This window comes from Haemaphysalis longicornis, unplaced genomic scaffold (assembly GCF_048455015.1).
Source record: "Haemaphysalis longicornis isolate Haplotype H1 unplaced genomic scaffold, Haemaphysalis longicornis Haplotype H1 scaffold_3, whole genome shotgun sequence".
Classification (NCBI taxonomy): domain Eukaryota; kingdom Metazoa; phylum Arthropoda; class Arachnida; order Ixodida; family Ixodidae; genus Haemaphysalis; species Haemaphysalis longicornis.
In genome coordinates, this window is record NW_027526335.1 from 22072946 (window position 1) to 22097045 (window position 24100).

The window sequence follows — 24100 nt, forward strand, 5'->3', positions numbered from 1 at the left end:
TGCTTTTTGAGTCATTGGACATTGAGGAGCATCAATAACATCACCTGGGAGCACCGAGTAATTCTTAGAGAGCGAGAAAAGGCTTTCCTTAACGAAGAGACACTTACGCCGCTTTCCTGCAGTCCTCCGTTGGCGATGGAGTTCAGGTTGAAGTAAAGCACACCGCTTGTCCATTGGTATCCCTGGAGGTTGTTCGGCCGGGGCGCGTAGTAGGGCTCTGAAAAAAAGAACGCTATGTTGCACAAGTGAGTACGGCACGTGTTCTCACAGTTCAAAAGTGACTATACATGTGAACGACAAAGGTGAACTCCCGAGGGTGCACAAACGAAAGAGAACGGATGGGGAAAGGATTGCCCACAAATTCTTTAATGTAATTTCACGCGCTCCAGCATGTAAGAACTGTGTTTCAGAAAAATACCTATAGGTGCTTCTCCAATGAGCTCTCGCCGTTCACAACTTTTATGACGTCACAAAACAAAGTGAACGGGGCGTCGACACCTGTTTTCACGCTTCTGGCATTTCCTGCCCTATTAAACATCTGCCATAGTTGCAAGAATGGTTATTTAGAAATTCTAGGCACCGTAATCTACCAATACAGGCCAACCTGTTTTTACACTTTTAGTATCCCTTTAAAATGAACGCCGAGTGTTAGAATATTTGTTACGAGAATGACAGGCGATTGGGGGAAATTTGTTGCTCCCCACGCGAGCATCCCTCGTTTTGGCAGCATTACTTGCATAACCGCGTGCGCTCCCGCACGCGCGGCGCTCTCATGTAGGTCGGTATACCAGTGAGATCTGGCAGGATGAAAGCATCAACGATGCCGCCGACATCCACAAAGTCCAGGGCCAAGAAGTATCTGTGATTGGGTCGCAGCCCGGTCACACCTATGTGCAGGCACGGGAACCTGCCGGAAAAACGGGAAAAACATAACGTTGATTTCGTACTCAGACCTTACGGGACTGAGAATTTTGAAAACGTTCAGCTGCCGAATTTTTTAACACGAAAGTGTTTTATTCCGAGATGCACAAACATTTGAGTAACGTCATATCCGTCACGTAAATGACGCCATTACAACGAAGCAAGCGGCCTGTAAAGGGTGCACCCCTTCACACAGGGTATTCTTGCGGGTAAGCAGCCCGTTAGAACCAAGGAGTATACGTTATAGTTAGGGTTGTTCGTTTTCGGGTTATATTTTAACACGGAAGTGTTATTCCGGGATACACCAAAATTTCACTGACGTCATATCCGTCACATAAATGACGCCAGTACACCTTTACCGAAGCGACCCACCAGCAGGACGTCGCTCGCGAAGCACACCCACAAGACAAGCGCCGACCCGCAAATCGTGCTCAGCTGCAGATTTCGCTGCAAATTTCACTGTCGTGTTTTACGGATTCCAATGACAGAGGAATCAACCACAATTTTTGAATAATATCGCGGGAGCGTCAACTGGCGGGCGGGTCAGCGCCTTGTCACGGTAGGAAACGGCGAAACGAGTGAGTGCATTTCGCATGTGCAGTACGATCCGCCAGTGCATCCGTCGTCGGCTAGGCTGTTCTCGAAAGCACGACACGACCCCTTTCCGCTGGCAATAAGCCCCCTCGCCGTGGACAAGGCGTACGAGCAATCGATGTCACCGCCCAGCAGTGAAGGTAGCCGACTGATTATATATGTGGAAGGAGCTGTGTTGTGCTTGCGGGAACAGCCTGGCAGGCGACGGATGCACTGGCAGAATCCTTCTGCGCATGCGCAATGCACTCGCTCGTTTCGCCGCTTTCTACCGTGACAAGGCACTGACCCACCTGTGTGCGGTATTACTAAATTTCGGCGGCTGAACCTTCAGAATCAAGGTGCCACATAGTCAAGTGTTCGACGAAAGTTTGACGGGTCAGGAACAAATCCAGCTTTATTTTTGTGATATTACGAGTTATATCATGGCTGAAGTATAACAATAGAAATATGAAGCTACAGTTCTGTTTTGACCAAACTTCTAACACTGCAGTGCAAAAACAAGTTGGCTACTATCGATAGATTGCAGCGCACGAAATACAAACGAATACCACTCGCGGGAGAAGCACTATAACGGCGATTAAAAAAAAAAAAAACGAACTGGTATCGCCACCGGTACATTTTTGAGATGGCACAAATCGTGAAACGAGATTGTTGGAATTTGTTAGGCCTTTTTTTTAAGAATAGTTAAGTAGGACCATGCATTGTGAAATAAATGTATCTGACAGTTTTAGATGTGAAGACGTGCTATTTCAAAACCCCGAACTTCCGCTTAGTAAGCATTGACATAGAGGCAGCCTCATACCTCATGCACGCAGTTCAGTTCCTATTTCAGTTAAAACGTACTCAAGAGAGCATACTATCATATCAAAAGAAAAAAAAAATTGCGTTGTTGGTCAAATGCAGTCGAAACATTTATAAAGGACGCGATTCTAACCATCTGTTCTCATTTCCAGCCTGTATTTATGCGACTCAACAAAGGCAGAAATTAGATTAGCGAAAGCCACGAGACGACTGTCATGTGTGAAGGGCACCCCTGGAAAGGGGTTGCATCAAAACCCTCTGAAAAGATAAAAAAAAAACAAAAACGTAAAAGGGTTGAGAGTTGGGCGAGTTGGTAATGATGCATCTCGAAAAACAAACTGCGCGCAAATTAACGGGGACAAGAACACATGAAGACGGCACAAGCGCAGACTTGCAACTTGTTTATTATTGCACAATTCAAAGCTTTAAATACCCAAGCACCCAATCGCCACGCCCCCAATGCGTCACAGTTCTCGGCGCACTCAGCCGAAAATACAAAAAAAAAACCGTAGCAACAAAACCACAAAACGAACCTTGAGGCGCACGAAAGGCTAAAAATCAGCAAAGATAACCACATCATGCATGGATCAAGACCCCCCTCCCACCCCCAACATGTATTCCCAAAAGAGGCACCGAAGTAGCGCTCAATGTGCATCTAAATATGCGACTTCTCGATTAAGCAGGGCGCTAGAGGGATGACTGATGCACTCGGAACCAGCTTTTATAATGTGGCTGGCTTCTACAATTTCTCGCGTTTGCTGGTTCTTATGTCGGAAAAGGATGGCTGTGCGCTCAAACAGAGGGACACAGTCACGTCTGCATGCGCGGCAATGAGAAGATAAGTGGCTCAGGTCACGTTTTTCCTTTTAAGTGCGAATGCACTTTATAAGCGACCCCAAACCATCCACCGCCGACGGCGGCGGCGGCGTCGGCGTCCGCAGTGCTCCTCTATATTTAAAAAAGAAACAGCATCCGGCGACAGGTTTCGATCCGAGGACTTTGCGGCCGCAGCGCGACGCTCTACCGACCACGCCACGGACGCGACGCTGATATCAGTGTTAGTGACGCGCCTTATATCTTTAACGCATTCAAACTACGTCGTCAGCGGCGTGCGTTGGCGACTCAGCGGCGTTATACGCCTCGAGCTTCGCGATCGCTGCGCCGCCTGCCGCCGCTTCTCCGCGGCGTTGACGGGATTTGCGCTGCGTGGCTAATAGGGCCGCGTGCAGTGTTTGGGTCCTGTTTCGCTTGTTTTCGCCTTTCCGCGCCCTGAAAAAAACTTGTTATGGTGACGTCTATAGGCAAAGAGTACGTTTAGGTCACTTAAAAAGCAGCTGTGTCTTCGTAGAGTACGCGTTCGCCTGCAAGAGCTACCCGGAGACGCGGTGGACGCGGTGCTGCGCGCTTCGTCGGCGCTCTTCCGAGCATCGGCGACGGTAGCAACATATCACCCCTGTCACCTCCAAAACATCAAGCACAAATGAATTCTACTGTCGCCTCGTTTAGACCTGATACTGGCACAATGAAAGGTTGGCTTCATTTTGCAGCGTCGACAACGAATGCGGCTTCGTTTCGAATATATACGTCGCAGAAAAATATGTTTCGGGGATGTGATTACCCAATCCCGGACAATAACTCATGCCTTTTATAAGCATATAAACCATGCGAAAATGTTAAGTATATTCCAAGCCTAGCTGAGCGTCGTTAAATATGTGCCCACACACCAAGGCAAGTTAATGAAACCACGGAAAAATAAATGCTGTGCTAGTGCGGAATTAAGAAACATAATTCTCTAACGAAAAAAAAAAAAACAGTGCAGCTTCTGACATGCTCAAGACATTCGTCGAAACTTAAGCCAGGTAGGGTTCACCAGACCAATTATACGCGAAATGCACTGCTATTTAGCGAGACATCGTTGGGGAGGGGGGGGTGGGGTGAGGAGGGGGACGCTGTGTACAAATGCGGAGCGGAATCAAGCAATGAACGTTTCAGTAATCACACACACACACACACACACACACACACACACACACACACACACACACACACACACACACACACACACACACACACACACACACACACACACACACACACACACACACACACACACACACACACACACACACACACACACACACACACACACACACACACACACACACACACACACACACACACACACACACACACACACACACACACACACACACACACACACACACACACACACACACACACACACACACACACACACACACACACACACACACACACACACACACACACACACACACACACACACACACACACACACACACACACACACACACACACACACACACACACACACACACACACACACACACACACACACACACACACACACACACACACACACACACACACACACACACACACACACACACACACACACACACACACACACACACACACACACACACACACACACACACACACACACACACACACACACACACACACACACACACACACACACACACACACACACACACACACACACACACAAATCTCGCGTTTACTTTCCTTTTGTTTTTCTACTTCAACGAACAGGTGATCATACGGCGGCCGCATTTTTGGAAAGTATACAGGGTAGGCTGTTCAACAAGCGATGAAAGGTGTCGTTGGAAGAGAGTGGTACGTGATAAGGCCCTCTGATTTCAGTTTCTGCTTTATTCTGCTGGCTCCCAGTGCCATATGACGATATTTCGAAGAAGCATTGGTCGCGGACGCGGATTATATTCTAAGCCCGTCTCCGCGCTGCTCGCAGAGGAGCAGATGAATGTTTGCGGGCGCTCACCTCACGACAAGAAGACTTTGTCGTGTGCTGATCCCAGAGTATAATTATGCATTGCCCATCGTACTTTTGTTGAATATTCCAGAAATTAACGCATACTGTCTTGTAAATGGTGGTGATCAATATCTGAAGTATAATATTGGCAAACGTAACTGGCGTGCTGTCAGGTATGAGTGCCCCGCTGATTATGTAAGCGCACAAAACCAATTTAAATCGTAGTGTATAGCCGTAGCATGAACATCTGAGGAACCGGTGGTTACAGAGACACTGCTAGTAAATTCAGGTCAGTGTAACTACAGTCGCCTCCATCACACGCCGGTTCCGCGACGCTGGCCTGTGACACACACCTGGCGCTTATACAGACCGAATATACCACACTAAGATCGCGTCAGAAACATTTAGACTCTCGAAAACACACCTCATTTGCGAACAGAGTGACTGCTCCACATAAACATGGATTTCCAACGCCCGCACACGGTAAATCTCAGTCGTGGACGTGCCGCAAAAGCAGCAGCGGCACTGGGGAGCGGGACGCCGACTCCCGCGCCTGCTTTCGAAACGGGCCGCTAGGGGGATTTCAGTGGCGCCCCTACAGGCCGCGCTCGAGGCGTATAGCGGCTTGATAACTGCGTGGTGTACACGTGATACGACAAACCCGATGGAAGAGATGGAAGAGAAGGCGGCGAGGCGGTGGGCTGCGGGGGCCAAGCGCAAGCGCCGCAAGCGGGCCGACAACCGTGCATTCGCACTTTCACATTCTCCCCCTCGGGGAAATGCGGGGGAATTTTTTTGTACGACGAGGCGGACGAGTATACACAACAGCTCTGACACGTCACACAAAAAATGTAAAATGAGGAATGCGTACAGTGAAAAGATTAGAAATTGTTTAAGTGGACAATTTTTCTGAAGTCCCGTATGTGAATTTGGAATACGCAGCATAAAGCAACAAGCCATTTGATCATGCGAGCGGAAGCTGCGTCTAGTCTATGATTGTTGCTGTAATTAAGCGCTCCTAATTAATTTGATTAATTAATTAAGCGCTCCTGATTTAGCATGCGGCTAAATATCATGCACCCCGGAGCGCTTGTTTCTAGCCTTCACTATTAAAGCAACCACCGACGATGAGCTGACGATCTGTAGCTGACCGAATGAGCTGACGATCTGTAGCCAGATCGTCAGCTCATTCGGTGCAAGCACGCTTATAACAGCAATAAAAATTGAATACCTTAAAAAGTGGGTTTATTTACAGCCTCAGTTTGTGTAGACTCTATACTTATATGACGGATATATCTGAGACAGCGCTTTCCGTGCTAAAGTACACCGATAAAAGTGTTGCTTGAAATATAAAAATAAAAGGCAAATATTTTTTAGGCTTGTCTTTTCCTCGTTACATTTAAAGCTCGCCCCCATTTGAGTTGTCACTTCCGCGAAACAAACTGTCGGTCTTATCATGTTGCATTGTGAATCCTTCGATATGCGCAACAACTTGGCAAGGTACGAAATTTCGCGAGCGAGGTGCGTGCAACCAACTAACTTGCGTCAGCTGGCTTCCGCGCTCGCCTTACCTTCCACCGTTGGCCACCACAATGCCCGTCATGTCGTCCCTTTGCGTGTCGCGCACGTTGAAGCCCCGGTTGTCCCCGCAGCAGCAAGTCACCGGCGATCCGCGGCGGGCACCCACGGCATCGGCAGCTTCCGCACCGTCCCCCGTTCTTGTGCCTTGGTCATCCCCGCTGACCTTGCCGCCGAAGCAGAGTTGCTCGTTTTGCAGATGCTCTAGATCGTCGGGCAAGGCGCTGAGATCCGCGGTGGAAACGCCGCCGCCACTGGACCCGATGCCGCAGCTCTGCTTGCGACTGAGCCTCGTGAGATCTTTGACGACTTCACGGTCCTGAATCAAGTCTTCGAACATCGTGTGTCACACGGTGCGTGCGTTCACCGCTGTGGCTCTCAGGAGGCTGCTCGCGAGTCGCCCCGACTGCCAGGCTAACGAACCCTTGGCCGCTGAGAAAAAGGCAACTTCGCAGACGTTGAACGCGGGTTCCAACCGTCGTGAGAGTCAGCGGGGATGCTCCGAAGGAAACTAAAGGCGCGTCGGTAAACGCGGGCTTTGACAACTATTCACTCGAAGTCTCTGCACAGAGACCTTAATGGGGATCCACATTTATGAAGTGAGCCGACTTCATACCCTTTGAATTAAAGCATGCGTTGTAGACCAAGACACCCCTGCTCGGGTAGGCCTTGCAGGCAAGCGCTGACGACTGAGCACCATGCCGAGGAACGCCTACCTGCTGTGCTGCCAATATTTCGGCCGGGGAATAGCCGCGGGCGGCCGCACGGTGGCACTGCCGCGCTCGTCATATGGTCAGTATGGTCGTAGGTAGCGCCGTTGTGATAAGAGAGCGGAACTTCTGCCGATGCTAATGTAACGCCGTTGGCAAGGGCCTTCTTTGCGCATTTCCTATCTCTGTCGACTCACTTGTGGTCCAATGCCTCCAACAGCACGCTCATCGCTCAGGTTGAATGAACCGCGTGTGCGCTGAATCTTTAGCAAATACTTCGCGTAAAAATTAGCGACTCTGTCGGAAACCCAGAAGGCATACGGCAGTGACATTTGGTTCGTTGTGATTAGGCTGCGAGGACTGCCTGTCTCGCTAAAAAGTAAGAAGCGCGGTGAACAATCTGGTCACCGACGAAATGCCGCTCAAACAGAGTACTCATTTTATCGGGGTGCGTGTCGTTCATCATGAAGCTTTCTCCCTCGTTTATTATTTTTTCCGGATAACCCAAAGCTAGCACGTCTGTACTAGACACACAGTTCTAGATTACGGCCACAAGAAAAAGCGTAGCCGGGCTGCAATCGAGTCTTTCCTCGTTCCCTCTTTGGACAAAGCCGCTAAACCGCATCGAGTGGTTTTTGCGCACAATTCGAGGGCGTCGGCGGCGGTGACGCGTCACTTCGACGATCCCAGCATGATTTCGTCCACGGCGGCGCGACGTGCCTAGTTTTAGGGTGCCACGATGCCAGTGCCGCGCGTGAATCGAGGCACCCCAACTTTTATTGTATCACGACGCTGCTGGAAATTGTGAGGCGCTGTGGCTAATGGAAACTCAGCTAATAATCGCGCGCTTGTTGTATTCTTCTGCTTTCTTTTTACAGCGAAGCTGTATATGCATTGGCGAAAAGCAGAAACGTCCGTGTGTGCGAGATTCCGGCGCACGTTAAAGATCCCCAGGTGGTCAAAATTAATCCGGAGCCCTCCACTACGGCGCGCCACATCGCCATGCTTTGCGACGGCGCGTTAAACCCTACAATCAATCAATCTGCATATGCCTTGGCGAAACTTCCATCCGTGCACAGGAGGGCTCTCCGCAAGAACCAGTGCGCATGCACTAAAGAAGAGAAAGTAGTTGGATAATAGCAAGGAGCAAGATGAGAGGGAATGTTTGGAACCTTGACTTAGGAGTTGCACGTGTACGTCATACACTCTTGCAGCGTCGGCGTGGAGTGAGCACGTGCCACATGCGAGGGAGCAAGGAAAATTGGAAGGTCTGGTTCTTTCGCAGCGCATGTGTGACGTAGCGCAACGCCGCCTAGCGCAGCGTAGCACAGCCGCGAGCAGCGCCGGGAGTCCGCCCGCCTCCGCCGTGCCGCCAACACTGCTAAAGATGGGGCCCACGACGCCGAGAGCAAGTGTCAACGTCGGGCCGACCCTGCAGTCAGGGCCGTACCCAGAGGGGGGGTTTGGGGGTTCAAACCCCTCCCGAAATCTTTTCCAGGCAGCACGTAAACAATACTTACTCTTGCTTTCAGCAAAACTGCCCCATTCCCAAAATCCATAACCCCCCCCGAAAAAAATTTCTGGGTACGGCCCTGCCTGCAGTCCACCCATGGATGAGGTTTTGCGAAGCCGCATGATCAGCATTGAAATAAACACTGCGATGAACTAAAGCCAATCGTGCACGCGTGTCTTCATAGACCAGCGTAAAGGGACGTGTAAAGCGATGCATAAATGCGTGGCACGGTTGAAAAACACTTTAATATACCCGCGATAAACACCGTGGCCGCTTCATTTCAGCATCGCTGGTCAACCATCTCAACGAGGTGCAAGGGCCAATCATTTTTTCTGCGCCTATACGTTTCGTGGCCTGAATTGACGCCAGGCCATGTACTCTCGTCGGTAGCTGCTGTAGGTGTCTGCTGCTTGCGACGAGGCTAAATGAACCTGTCTTGCATCGTGGAGGAAAGAAAAGGTTAAAAGAGGCCCTGGCGTCAGGGTCTCCCCTAACGCGTCAGGCCCTGACGCGTTTCTACGCGCATTTTAATTCGCTCCACTTGTATGTATTGCAGCGGAGCTGTTGACCTTCCTGTCTGCATCCCCCGCATGGATCCCCAGGCAAGGTACCGGAGAATGACCGCGAACAGAACATATCCGTGTGCAGAAAACTGGGTATGGAAAGAGGGCTCATCGCGGCATCAGCCGAAGCGGGGGAGAGGGTGCAGAGGGCGTGGCGTCGGCGCTGCATTACAGGTGCGGAGAGGGGAGGGGGCACGGCGCTGCGACAGTCGCGGCGTGAGAGTGGTGAAGAGTGTGGCTGCAGCGCTGTAGTGGGGTCAGACTGCGGCGTCTGGTCTGAACTCTTAATTTCTTCAGAAATAGTAAAATTTAAACGCCACCAGAAAAGGGCGAACATTTTTCTCATTTCCACACATGCGTATACGCTCAGCATATTTCCCATTCCACGATAAATAAAAAAAAAAATCCCGGATTATCTCCACAAACGTGAAACTTGGGGAGGGGCGAAGCATGCAGTGTATAAGTGTATTCTTGACGCCTTGGCGTTATTGCCAACGCAGATGAAACCGTTGGGGGGTGGGGGAGGAGTATACAGCTTTGCTGTAAAAGTCTCTTGCCTTTGAAGCACGAAGCGTTCTAGCACGAGGCCTTGGAAAACGAGTGTCCCGGTCTGTTTTTAAAGACGGTAGCATTTCTTGGGCTACTTAAATGCAGAAATTTTGGTCTCTTTGTGACTTGATTCAGCCACCGAGCCGAAGTAAGACAAAAGCTGCGCAATAGTCTTATATACCCACAGCCAAGTCTAAACGTCAAAGTCCGGTGTCAATGTTCATACTTGTCATCATTGTTGAACAAGAACAAGACATTACGCAAATATAAGGCAGCAAATCAATACATAAGTGATATTTCCAGTGCTTCTTTATTTAATAAAATATGGATGCTTGATTTGTGCGACAGCAAATGAAATACTACATCAATTACAGAAAACTGTCGCCTGCTCTTGCACGCGCTACCTTCTGGCGCAAGGTGCTACTATAGGAACCACATTCCGCTTGGAACGCTCGTGGAGTAAGGCAACGTGGTTCTATAGATGTTCTAGTATAGGGTGAATCAATTCACGCGCGTCTCCGCCGTACTCGAGACACCCGAGCAGTAGAACACGGTAAATTTAAATTTACTTGAGCAAACCTCTAGCGTGTTATCTTGGGAGGAACGAGACAGAAGAGGAACAGCATGAGAGGTGAGCGCGAAAGATAATGGAGGCATTTACTTCACAGGCGGACCAGCCGACTATCGTCTTTCGTCGACAGTTGCAACGAAAGGAGCAGATACGCGGCCATTTTTTCAGTTCGCGTTTTTACTCACAGAGATGAAACGTATAGCGCGAGGCGCTGGAAAACGGAAGCCCCGGTGTTTTAGTACAGTGACTACATGAGGCGAGATACGACGACAGGAGACGCCGACAGCCCGGGCCCCTAAGGGACTTCGCCACTATAAGACGAACGATTATGGGAACTCGCTGGAGGCGTTCCTTTTTTCCTTCTTGCCATCCAACAGCATTGCATCTTAGAACCATCATCCAGAAAATTCCATGTTTTTGGGCCAATTTTTGTCGTCGTCGTCGTCGTCATCAACTTTAGAGTGAAAGATTGAAGATGGAATGGTGGTGGAACTATTAGCGGTGTCTGCAGAACCCTGGGGGCAATAGCTCCAGCCGTGGCTCTGCGGATCAGCTCTAACCGGTCCTGCATAGCTTGGCTGCCCAGGGCCCCCTCCAATTTCCTCGCTCGGTATGCACGCGCATATGACGCCCATCGTCATCATCGTCGTCGTCGCCGTCGTCGTCGTAGTGACGAAAAAATTGAAATGGCACAGATAATGCAATTCATAAACGTTTTACTATAATAGCTGTGGTTCCACTATGTCTCTGTAACTATTGTAAACTAGTCTGACTTATTCAACTATTCAATTTTATAAACTGAAAACATCTCTGCACTTCAAAAGGGAAAAAGAACCAGAGAGAGAGAGAGAGAGAACCTTTATTAATGCCTGCAATTAGGAGCGAGCCCCGAAGGGGCACAAGAAGCACAGAACTGACGGCTGCGCTGACTCCTCTCGGAGGGCGAGGTGCCATAGTGCCAACACGTGAGGAGCGTCATCGTCATCATCGCCGAGAACAGGGCGGCGCGGCTGCGAGCGAGGAACAATGGATCCTCGGCGTCTGCCCGCCGCCTGTGTTCTCGCTGTGGCCATCATGTTGTCCGTGCTGCCGCCTGCTCGAAGCGACGCCCACGACTCTCCGAGTCCTGCCCCCCAAGCGCCTACAAAATGTGGTACGCGCCTCCGCTTTGCTTGGCTTGTATAATAAGAAAGGACGTTTTATTTCCCGCAGTGTGTTTCGAGTGCAGTCCGACGGCGCTGCAGCTCAGCGCTGCAGCCATGGCTAGAGTGCTGTCCGACGACATTAGGATATTTAATTCTAGGTAGTGTCTATTATCCCGGTAACCGTGAGAATTACCGTCAGAAATTTCTCACGGCAGTCGCCTCTCATGGGCTAAGCACGCTACGCGGAGATTCTATGGGATAAATTTTTCTTAATTAAAAAGCCGTTTCTGCAGCTGCCCCTGTAGCGCTGTTGTGTACTACTTGGTTTTAAACGAAGAGGCTCAAGTACGAGTCCGACATTGGCGATGTTCTTTCTTTTTTTTAGCTTTCAGAATTTTTCGGTCATCGTGATTTTGTTACTGCTTTTTTTACTCTGGTTTTTCATATATCAAGAGATCAACGCACAGCACTTCTAGAATGGGTTGAATTACGTATAATATAGGTCGTGTTCTGTGTCGTTGGGCTGGGTTAGATTAGGTTTGTTGCAGTTGGGCGGGATTTGGGTAGGTTGTGAAGCGTTCGGTCAGGTTACGTTAGGTTCGGTTATGGGCTATGTTATGTTAGGTTACGTTGGGGCGTAATATTATTCAGCAAATTTTAGGCGAGCCAGCTTTTATGGAAACTGACGTGAGAATTTCCCGGAGGTAATTCTCACGGCTGCCGGGAGATTAGCGGCGGCCTTAATTCTAGGCTGGAGCAGCCGAGACCGTCTTGGCTTGCTAATACCAAGGACGGCTTCTCGAGTCCGCCTCATGTCTCCTTTACAACAAGCTCTTACTCCTTTTCCCTTTAAGATAAATAAACGTTTATCTCTCTCTCTCTCTCTCTCTCTCTCTCTAGTTAAATTTATAATTTTCGTGGCTTAGGTTACTTTTTGATGTTTTAAATTATTGCTTTCTGTAATTGGTTTAGACTAGCTTTGTTTACGTTACGTTACGTTATGAAGAGCGAAGAAGTACCACTTGCGGCATTTCTTGCGGCATTTTTTATATTATTTTTTTTTGCGAAACGCCGGTGGGCCTGGTTTTAGTGGAGCGCTTTATAGTACCGTCGCACGACACTCTAGACACAACCTTTTTTTCAGAAGAATACATTCTGGTAACTGCACTAACGTTGAATTATCTAGTTGATTATTAATTCAACGGACGAACGTTGATTTCATAAACTTTGCAAGGAACCGTATGCCAGGAGAAAAAAGCTACTTTGGCAACTTGGCGAATTCGTCCCGTGTGGATGACTTACCCTTGTTACGAATCGGCCAGCGCCGCCGTACTTTCCCGCATCACTCCTCGGCTGTGCGGCGAAGCCACTGCGTGCGCCTTCGAAAACAGGCGCCACCATGTCGGTGACAAGTTTCGACAAGCCGAGCCAGACGCTTCGCTTTCGGCGCATTTCAAAACTTCGGCGGCTGCCGGCGAGGCTCGTCTCAACGCTCTTCAAGGACACAGAGGCCCCGCGAACTCAGCGGAGTCCTCCTCTCTCCCCTCTCCCGGACTCAACGGGCGCCGAGGCTATGAACGGCTTACGAACTCTGGAAAGAGCGTTGTGTGTGTGTCTGTGACGTTCGTGGCGTGTTGCCGCTTGTTGGCGTTTGACCGTTACCGCTTCTGGGTATAAATAGACCCCCGCAAGCGTTGTAAACCATTCCTGTCTGAGCAGCGAATCGATGCTGTCGCTCTGCTCGAGTCCTGTATTGTAACCTCGCCCGTCGGGGCATTGTTCTTTGACTTCGGCTCACCTCTCGCTATGAAGTAAACAGTTACGTTGGCCTATCAGCTCTGGACCTCTTCCCGGCTGCAGTCGGCCCTCCCGGTCGCAACAACTGGTGGCAGCGGTGGGATGGCAACTTGGTAATACCTGGAGCCAGCGGTGCGAGAGCCAACACCACGGACGTCAAGGCGGCTTCGGACTTCGCAGAATTCACGGCGGTCAATGGTGAGTGCGGGACTTGTCTTCACTGAGTTTTACCAGGCTTCTGAGGATAGCTGGTAGGGCGTGTGTTTTTGCCGCGTGGGTTATTCGCGCAAAACATTTTTGGAGCAGTGGGAAAGCAGTACTCTAGACCGGCCATGAATTTGAAGGCGTTGAAAAAACCGCAGTTGTTGGAGCTTGCAAAAGAGTTGCGCTTGGATGTTACGGACGCGCTGAGAAAGCCAGAGCTGATACAGGCCATACTCGGTGTCGGGGCTGACGATGAGGAGCTGTCGGAATGCATTGAGCTGATCAATGGCAGGGAGACCGCGAAACGTCAGGCCGCCGAGGCAGAGGCTGAGGCTGAGCGCCAGCGTAAGGAGCTCGAGAGGCAGAAACGAGAGCAGGAACACGAGGAAAAGATGCGATGGTACGACCTCGAGCTCGAGCGCCTTGAACAGGAAAGAAGGGAGCTCGAGGGAGAGAGACTCCAACGGGAGAACAAGAACCTAGAGCACAAAATTCAACTCGAGCAGGAAGAAGCGAAGCCTGAGTTTGAATTGTTGCTCGAAAAAGACCTCGTTGTCGGGGAAAGCACCGTGCCAGCGCTGCCAGTAGCAGACGCTCGGGAGCGCGAGTCGCAGGCGACGGTTGCGGCCCAGCAGCGCGGCAAGGTTGCTGAAAGAGATAACGACGGCGCATTAGCTCAGACTGTCGGCAGAGGCGGCAGATGGCAGTGCGTGTCCACTGAGTGCGATAATGTGTCGGCGGTTGTTTTGGAGATCTCGGCGGAGTGTTTGGACGGTTCAAATTCGCGGGAGGCCTTGGGAACGGCTACCGACTTGAACGTGAACATTTCGCGAGATAGCGACGTTTCGCAAGAATGCGTAAACGATGAGGTTACCGAGAGGCCGCACAAGTCCGCTGAAACGGAAGTTGTTCCTTCGGACGGTAGTGCGGAAACCAGCAACGTGGTGGGAAAGCCTGCAGCCGAGGCAGCAAACGGTTTGCACGGTTCAGTTGGGAGTCATGACGGTCTCGCCAGTGGGCAAGCCGATTCCGTCCTGCCACCAGCTCAGGTAGCTAACCTCGATCAACGGCCAGCCGAGCTCGTAGAGATTCAGGTGTCTGGGGCGGCTGAGCCGTCTTTTGAGACAAGGCAGCCTGGTTGTAGTGTAGTTCTGGCAGTGAGAACGGGAACACGCTTCGGTCTTCGCGTGCCGAGGCTGTCGCTGAAAGCGCGAGGTACGACGAGGTAGTGACTGTAGGGAAGGTGTCTAAAGAGCTCGTCGTGCCCGTTTCACTCCCCGCTGTTGCTCCCGATGATAGGCCAACATCGGCTGAGCTAGTTGAGGTTCCGGTGTCGCCTGTGGCTGAGCCGAAGTCGGGAACCGACCGGCCTAGAGGAGAGAACGCAAACGCGTTCCGGCGTTTGCTTGCCGAACGCGTTCGTAAAAAGGCGAGCAACGAGGAGATAGCGAAAACTTCCGCGGGTACTTGCGGCGCATGTTTCAGTGCGGGCACGCCAAGGGGCAAAGCCGTGAGCTCGCATCGCGCCAAGGGAACGCCGCCTCCAAAAAGGAGTGCGCGCCTCTCGTTTGAACGTTGAAAAATCTCGTTCGCTGCTCCGCGCGCTCGACCTTTGTCGAACAAGACGACCGGTGTCCTTTCACGCGGTCGCAGCAGCGTTCAGAGAACGGGTGCACCTAAAGTGCGGTACAAATTGGGGAAAGCTCGGAGCAATGACGAGAGCTCAAATCGCGGCTCTCAGCGCGAGAAGTGGCCTGTAGACGCCTGACTTTCTCAAATTCATTGTTTTTCCTGGAGCAGGTTTCGCCCTTTACGATTGAATTTTTTTTGTGTCTGGGACATTTCCAATCATGCGAAATGTCACCTTTCAAGTTTGTCACTTGTCTAAAATACTGCTGGGCAAAAATATAACTAGAGTAGTTAGTTATTAGCCTATTTTATCGCAACTAAAAGCCTGTTAGATCATCAGTGTGGATTTGTCTTCGCACTTGCCGGCGATGCGGTTGTGTCTTCCTGTGTTGTTCTGTTGCTGGCCTGACCAAGCCAGAGATGTTCTTGGGGAGCCACTACTCGTCCAGTGATCGGCCCGGTGAAGCTCCAGCACCGTGTAGTACAGCCCAGGCCTGGAGTCGAGCGTCTGCCGAGCACTTCACTTCGAAAGCATCCCTCCGGACAACGGTTGAAGACCCTTATCCATCGGGATCTCGGACCCCCGGCGGAGAAGCTGTTACAAATCGGCCAGCGCCGCCGTACTTTCCCGCATCACTCCTCGGCTGTGCGGCGAAGCCACTGCGTGCGCCTTCGAAAACAGGCGCCAAGCCGAGTTTCGACAAGCCGAGCCAGACGCTTCGCTGTCGGCGCATTTCAAAACTTCGGCGGCTGCCGGCGAGGCTCGTCTCAACGCTCTTCAAGGACACAGAGGCCCCGCGAACTCAGCGGAGTCCTCCTCTCTCCCCTCTCCCGGACTCAACGGGCGCCGAGGCTATGAACGGCTTACGAACTCTGGAAAGAGCGTTGTGTGTGTGTCTGTGACGTTCGTGGCGTGTTGCCGCTTGTTGGCGTTTGACCGTTACCGCTTCTGGGTATAAATAGACCCCCGCAAGCGTTGTAAACCATTCCTGTCTGAGCAGCGAATCGATGCTGTCGCTCTGCTCGAGTCCTGTATTGTAACCTCGCCCGTCGGGGCATTGTTCTTTGACTTCGGCTCACCTCTCGCTATGAAGTAAACAGTTACGTTGGCCTATCAGCTCTGGACCTCTTCCCGGCTGCAGTCGGCCCTCCCGGTCGCAACACCCTCTGCGAAGTTGTACATGCGATAGCATTGAGAAGCTTGGTGGTATATACTAGTTGCTTGGGGGGCGAGACGCATCCCGCAAGAGGATATAGAAAGACACTTGAAGGGGAACAATAAATCATGTGTGTGCAGCTATCGCAACCAACGTCGAGCGCTGTTGTATGAAACCTCTTCTAAGCTAGCGCAAAGACAAGGAAAAAACGGTTGCGGATTAACTCGGCTAACCTTGGATATGCAAAGCAATAGTTTGGCTTCAATTGATACTTGGGTTCGCTTGGTTGCTTGGTTAACCTTTGATGTAGCTGTATCGCCGACCACGGCTCAGAACCGTTCGGTCCCGTGAAATGCTCACAGAAGGAAGCCCGGCCTCGCCTTCATTCTCGGCGAACGCTGCGCAAGATGAGTCACATAGCCCGAGAAGAGCCAGCGGCGCATGCGGGGGGGCTGCTGGTTTGGTCGGCTGCCGATCAGCTGAGCGGCCGCTGCCGCTGCTGGAGCAGAACGAGTGAAAACGGGGCCTTGTGCGCAGTGCCGACAGCGGGCCTTCGAATCACGCGATGCGCTTCGAGGGGTTCGTCGCCGGGGGCGTGCCTCCGGTCAAAAGGTTAACTTGTGCATCCTCCGGGAAACCGCTGGACGAAAGTAGTCAAGCTTTGCTTTAAAAACGCTGCCGGGGCCAGCGACGAACTTGGGTCTTTTCAGTTACGAAATTGGTGACTTGCCCACTATGCCACGCCTACTGGTTGTTCTCAGTTGGCAGGCGTTGGATGTGGTGACCGCGTATACAATGCGCAATGCTATCGACGCTGCTAACTCGCCTTGTGTGCAAGGACGCCCGCATGCATATGTGTAAAATAAATATGGAAACTGGATCGGAATTACCGCCATAAATGTCTTAAGAAGAGATCCGTCGCTCCAAATACAGGAGCACACACACGACACGCATCCACTCGGGAGACTGACCGACAAGGGCATACCCGACATCAGCAAGGATATAAACCGATACACTCATGTGAACATGTGGCACATGCCCACGCTCAAACGACATCACAACTGCGAAGCGTTTTAGTAGGATTCAGGTCAAACAGCGGCCTTGCAATAACAAGCTTTGGTACAAGAAAATGGCTAATTTTGTCCGAGAAAGTGAGCGTGTGCACATTATTCTGTGCTGGGTGCAACCAAACCATTAGCCATTTTTTACAGCAACACAGTTAACGGCACCTGAGGGGCAATCATTATTTTCCACTTCACTTCATGGTACAGAAACTCCTTTTCGGGAGGCGTGTTATGATTACGCTGTATAACAGGGGAAAGGGAATGACCGTCTGTACCTTTCAGAGTTTTCCCGTTCTATTGGTGTCGCTCTGATCATCAGAAGAGGAGATTCTCGGGGAACAAACGGCGCCATTCAGCCTCCAATCGACGCCGACACGTAAATAACTCGGACGATGGGAAGCGACGGCGCCTACAAAATCTGGCCTCCTCTTGTAGATTTCGTCGCGAGTATACATACATGAGGTTTGTCATGTCGTAGATAGCCAACGTAGTAGTTCCTGGAACATTTTTTTCGTTTTTCAAACATCTAATAGGGCCAATCGCATTAGAGAAGTTTAAATAGTACTTTTGTCTAGCAATTTTCGATTAATAATAATTGGAAATTCGTGGCTACATGTAGGCGAAACACATCTAAAGGTCTAAGTGCTGCGTTTTTTGTATGTATGCACCATTGGGCGTAATAAAGAAGCAACCGCGACCAACACTACATTTGGTAAAGCGGGTGTATGCCCGTTAAAAGAATGGTTGTCCCAAGCTCATCAAATGTGGGCAGATGTCGAGCAATTTTCAATGGATTGAAAATGTCCCCCTTTCCCAGCTCGTGCAGAAAGCCATCCGCTGTTAAAAACTGGAAGAAAGCGCACGCACGCACGCACGCACGCACGCACGCACGCACGCACGCACGCACGCACACACACACCTCTGGTGCAAGCTGCTGCTAGACGATCATGTGCACTGCTCGTGCTGTGGAAATATTCCCACTTCCACGTTAATTCCATTGAATCTATCAGTGCTAAATGCTTTGCAGCCGACAGCGCAGCACTGTATACGCATCTCATTGGGCTGTCCCTGCATTGCGCCGTGTTTTTGTAAGGAGACCGTGACCTCAGGGAGAGAAAAATGCGTACAAGTCCCCGTGCAGTTTAATGAAAAATACGGATTGTGCGCATTCTGGGAGCATCACGCACACTGAAGTTTTGAACGCCGCCACCGAATGTCTTCTATGTATACAGCAAACCCCCAACTACAAGGAGCGTTTCGTAGCCGTCCTTAAAGGCGGATTCACATGGCGGACGAAATCATTTGGTCTCTTTTTTTTATTATTTTTTGGCTGCTCAGAGCAGCTCTGAGCAGGCACAAAAAAGAGGCCTACTGATTCGGACCGCGGAATGCGTACCACGTGTAATGACGTCACTGATTCGTGACCCTAGCGAACGGACTGCGGACGACGCGGGCTGACATGGCTTCTTTTCCGTTCGCGATTCTAGCGGTGGAATACAGCAAAATACTGGGCTTTGGCGCGCACGAGGCTGGATAGTCTAGCTGGTCTAGCAACCATGCCTCTCTGCTCGAAGAAGCGGGGGGCATATCGAGATCGCCACTTGATTGAGATCACGCACTTGTTTCGGCACGGTTGCACGGCTGTACAGGACTTTGCTTCTGCACCAGGGGCATTTCGCTTCTCAGCCACAAGCACGAGTGGGCGACACACTGATCGCAGCGGAGCTACGTCGGAGAGCCGAGAAAGGTAGAGTGGTTGAAGCGACAGCAAAGGGTGCAGGAGTTCAGGAAACGCAGGACCATAAAACGTGGGTGCTACATGTTTCCTGCATATATGCGTTCTCACTCAGCACGTACGCGATCTTACGCGGCTCGTTCTGTGGCCAACGCCACGGCCATTGCCACGCAACGACGCTTTCGGTCGGCGCCCATCTCTGCCGCTACCCTCAACCACTCGAATATGTTGCGCTTTTCGCTCAGACGGTCCCCGCGTCGAGAGCATGCTCTGTCCGTCCGCGCTGTCGTCTGCTCCCTCGATGGCTCGCTTTATCCTTCGTGTGACTGCTTCCTTCCGCCGGACCATCTGGTGACGTCATGCAACGTCACCAGTGCGGCTGAGGACATGTCTGTCGTATGAATCCCCCTTAAAGCGAAAGCCCGTCCTTGGACTCCACGGGCGAGCAAGGCGTGGTCTCCGCAGCGGCATGTTCTATATATCTGTCAATGAAACTAAGGTGGTATGATTAGCTTCCTTTACATCGCGCTTGTAAGTTTGTACAGGGTGTTGCGACGATAATTGGAACATCTGTTCGCGCTCAAACTTGCCACGAAGGTCGTATTTTGTGGTCTATTTTGTTTGATACCAGGAACAACGATGGTACTTACCTGTGTATTCTGAAAATAAATAAAAACGATTTTCGCCTATGGGAAAATGGCGGCTGATTTGGACGTGCGAGCCAGCGCAAGTTGATGTTGGAACGACGGAACCACCTGGGGTATTCAGAGCGAAACGCACGTTTGGGATTCACGGTAGGAAGGAGCCAAATGGTGCAGCAGACGATCAGAAAATGCACCTAGGAATGAGCTAGCAGACGATCAGAAAACCCGGTTTTCGGGCTCGCACGTCTAAATCGGCCGCCATTTTCCCATAGGCGAAAATCGTTTTTATTTATTTTCAGGATAAACTTCGTGTGAAGTTTGAGCGCGAATAGAGCGGCGGTTCGCTCAGGAAATTTTTTTAAATTGTTCCAATTATCGTCGCAACACCCTTATTCTGCACATCATTCATTTTCATTGGTGCCGCCCTCAAGCTCGCCGAAGAAGGGTTATGCAGTCGAGTGGACGGTGTAGAGGAGCGCTTTCCTCCTCCTGCGTTCTAAGAGTTCCAACGTTGCCTCCTCTCTCAGCAATACCTGCTGCGCTGGCAGCCATTACACCGAATGATATTTCGTTTAAAGCTAGTTTGCCATAGAATACAGCCAGAATATTTAAGACGTACAACATGCTCGCTGGAGAATGACGATCGCATTTTCCTCCAGATTCACAAGAGACTCTCGCCTGCGCATGCACCAGCCACGGTGAGCACTGCGGTACCGCATCCAGAGAGGACACGTCCGAAGAGCTTGCATCTGGCCAGGCAGCGCAGTTGTCAATGGAAGACGAAGGGCGCAAAAACGAGGACGCCTTAAAGGATGACGAGGGGGACGAGTTCTTGGACGACTCCGTGGACGCCGGCATGGATGGTTTCAAGCGACCCACGGACGCCTTTGAAGGCGATGCCACTGAGGACAAGGGCAGTGGTAGCGGCATTGTGACCTTTCTGATTGACGCCCTGCACTCCCTCTACGCCATCATTACGTACGATTTCTGCAGCGCAGTGTACTCCGAAGAAGGCGCCTCTGTATCTGGAGATCTCGGCCGACTGCCCAAGGGGTCCACCACGACACCCGAGCAGTCCAAAGGTATTTCTAAAAGTCTTAAGAAAGTTCTCACCATAGCCAATAGCAAGCCTTGCAATCGGGATATCCTCCGAACGTTAATATCACTGCTTTGAATAGTTCTTTCGCGAGAATTTTTGCTTTTTTTATTTTGTGCGCCATTTTCTAAAGCTCGATAGCAGCGCCCTCTCCCCGCTGTAAGTAGCAAACCATAAAACAATGCGCAACATGCATTTCACTCCCCTCTACTTCCCTTCCCCTGCACTGGGTTGTATGCAGGTGAGCTCCCTGCCGAGCTCAAAAATATCCCCAGTGCACTTCCTTTCCTTTTACTTTCCCGCAAACCACAACCAATGCGCAAAATATGACAGCAAGAAGACCTACAGTCGTAAGTCTAAGAAAAATGCGCCAGACATGCGGGAAAAGCTAGCCGTGGTCATTAGGAGACAAGTTACTAGATTATCAGCGTGACTTCGTTTCTGTCACCTTCAAATAGATATCAACTGCTTAAAAATATCGCGCTCTTCCTGCAACTTGTTTTGAAAACAAGAAGGCCCCCCAGCTTCGTTTACGGCCTATAGTGTCCAGGAAAAATGCGACTTGCAAGCAATGTACGAGCGACAGGGGCAGGTGTGTTACTTGTCCTTTTATATGTACCTATCCTTCAGTATGTTTATTTAATGGCTGTAATGCGATTTATAAGGAAATCATGTTGTTCCACATCAACGTAGTGCGATGGCTCTATGGCAGCAGAGTTCGGCTGCGACGCACGAGTCCGCAAGGCCGATTCCAACTCACCCACGTCGTATTTATGATATGGGCGAGATGCAGCTAAACCAGATCGTACGATATGTAGACTTGGGTTATAGGTCCTCATCATGGTCCGAATTATTCCACCTCCATTGCACGACGTCTTCCATCACTGAGGTGTAAATTCAGCGCGGTAAGCCCAAATTTCGGCATTTAATTTATGTACGTTTGGTGCCTGTGAATTTGTCCTTCTGTTTGGGGCGACTCCATAAAGAACTCGCAAGTTTCATCCCTTAGGAAAATTGTTTTGGCGGTCTCAAAGACAACTAGATCGGTGGAAAAAGCCTCTTTTTCCCGGTCTGTCCGCGTCAGAGCCATCGAAGGGGTTTTTATTTTAGCATTAAATGAATTGCAAAAAAATTGTGTACCGGTGTATGCAGAGCCATCCGTTCATCCGTCCATCTTACTGTCTGCTTGCTCAAGGTATTACCGCGGTGTGTTATGTTACAGCAGCAAGTAACCAGGCGATCAGCGTTGCCAAGCCGGACCCCTGCGAGAAGAACGGAAGCCGCATCCTGGACTGGCGCCTCTGGAGAGAAAGCGGCAGCAAGAAGCGCTCGGAAATTATGTCGCGGCTGGCTTGTTTTCTGGTGAGTAAATCCTACACTGGCGTGAGAGGCCGAGTTCTCGAGACTTCAAACAAACGCACCTAAACCAATTTTATCTCGGTTTGTGGAACTGCACTCTTTTAGAACGAGGATGAGACGTTGCTTAATTACTTTCTAAATGAAATTTCCCGAAGTTTGCGGGTTATTAATTTATTCAAAGGAAAATACGTGCTCTAGGATGCGTACAAACCATCTTTTCTGGTCGCGTAAAAAAAAAACCCTTTTCGTATATTTCGCGCACAGTGGCAATATTTGCGAATTCTGGCAGCATCAATGTGATACAAACCACTAGAAATGAAAGGGTAGATCGGAGAAAGATCGACTTCAACTACCCTGGCATAGATTGGTCGTCTTCTTCTGTCGGCAGTAACAGCTCCCACCGCTATGAATGCTTGCGTTTTCTACATTTGGCACACGTCCATTTCATGACCCAGTTAGTAACAGAACCTATGCACGTGGCGATAAAATTTTAGATTTGCTTTTCACTAACAATTCTGAGAAAACTTTTACCCAAGTGCTTGAGGAAATTAGCGACCATAGGGTTGTTTACTGTTCACTATCTCAACCACGCGCAGACAAATCAAAGGTAACTAAGCAGTTATTGAACTACGCATGCGCCGACATCGACAAGATGAACCGTATGCTAGATTAATTTATAAACATATTTGATTCAGGTTTTGAACATCGCACTGCAAACAAAAATTTGCTTCAATTCCGCGACACACTAAAAAAATAGAAGAATGCTGCATCCCGAAACTAACAATCAGCACTAAAATAAACGACCCGTGGTTCACACACGATGTAAAAAGATGCTTAAATATGAAGAAACGAGCATTTAAAAAGGCTACTAGAACTAATGCTCCTGAAGACTAGCTTATTTATAAAAATCTTTCAAAACAAACTGACGCCTCCATAAAAAAGGCCAATTCAGGATAAATATTTTAACTGCACTTTGCTTAACCTTTTGAAAACTGACCCCCAAAAATTCTGGCGCGCGGTGAACCCTACACCCGACCCTTCTGAGTCAACTCTACTGAGTGATCAAGCCGAAGTCCTTTCGCTAGAGGAAAGCGCTGAATGCTACAATAAGCATTTTGCGTCTGTATTCACAGAAGAGCTTCCACTTGACTCACTGACAGTGACACAACCTAACATTCACGACCCTTCTTCTTCAATTACAATAACTGAAAATGGTGTTGCACGAGCTATACAACGACTTCCTTGTAAGACTAGCCCGGGGGCCGGGGCCCGACGGCATTAGTGCAAAATTCTTTAAATCTACCTGCCGCACATCAGCGTACCTATTGTCACGGATTTTTCAGCAATCGCTCGACACGGGCTGTGTACCGGAAGACTGTAAATACGCCTTTATTAAACCCATATTCAAATCCGGCCAAAAGTCATGTCCCAACAACTACCGTCCAATCTCTCTAACCTGTATTTCTTGCAAGCTATTAGAACACATCATTTTCTCGAAAATTATTTCTCATTTGAACAGAAACAACATTCTCCTCCAAAATCAACGCGGTTTTCGGGAAAAACGCTCTTGCAACACCCAACTTTGAATTGTTGACAGACTTGCATAAATGGATGCATATCTCTGCTCCTACAGATGC

The 24100-nt window shown here is 50.0% G+C and overlaps 2 protein-coding genes across 8 annotated transcripts in view; one reads left to right on the forward strand and one right to left on the reverse strand.

The window, feature by feature from the left end:
• LOC144174118 (uncharacterized) overlaps positions 1-7538 on the reverse strand; it is a 30683-nt gene extending 23145 nt beyond the window's left edge. The window contains exons 1-3 of one of the 3 annotated variants that reach the window (XM_077702588.1): positions 6721-7526; positions 789-907; positions 108-217 (exon numbers count right to left, since the gene is read on the reverse strand). In XM_077702588.1, the coding sequence (XP_077558714.1) occupies positions 108-217; positions 789-907; positions 6721-7067 (576 nt within the window). In that variant the 5' untranslated portion in view covers positions 7068-7526. Of the gene's footprint in view, positions 1-107; positions 218-788; positions 908-6720 lie in introns of all 3 variants that reach the window. The other 2 variants (XM_077702587.1, XM_077702589.1) reach the window with 2 other exon arrangements.
• Positions 7539-19153: 11615 nt separating this feature from the next.
• The window catches only part of LOC144173191 (uncharacterized), a 29420-nt gene continuing 24473 nt past the window's right edge, over positions 19154-24100 (forward strand). For 4 of the 5 annotated variants that reach the window (XM_077701700.1, XM_077701702.1, XM_077701703.1 and 1 more), the window contains exons 1-3: positions 19154-19376; positions 20668-21090; positions 22327-22466. In XM_077701700.1, the coding sequence (XP_077557826.1) occupies positions 20781-21090; positions 22327-22466 (450 nt within the window). In that variant the 5' untranslated portion in view covers positions 19154-19376; positions 20668-20780. Of the gene's footprint in view, positions 19438-20667; positions 21091-22326; positions 22467-24100 lie in introns of all 5 variants that reach the window. The other variant, XM_077701701.1, reaches the window with a different exon arrangement.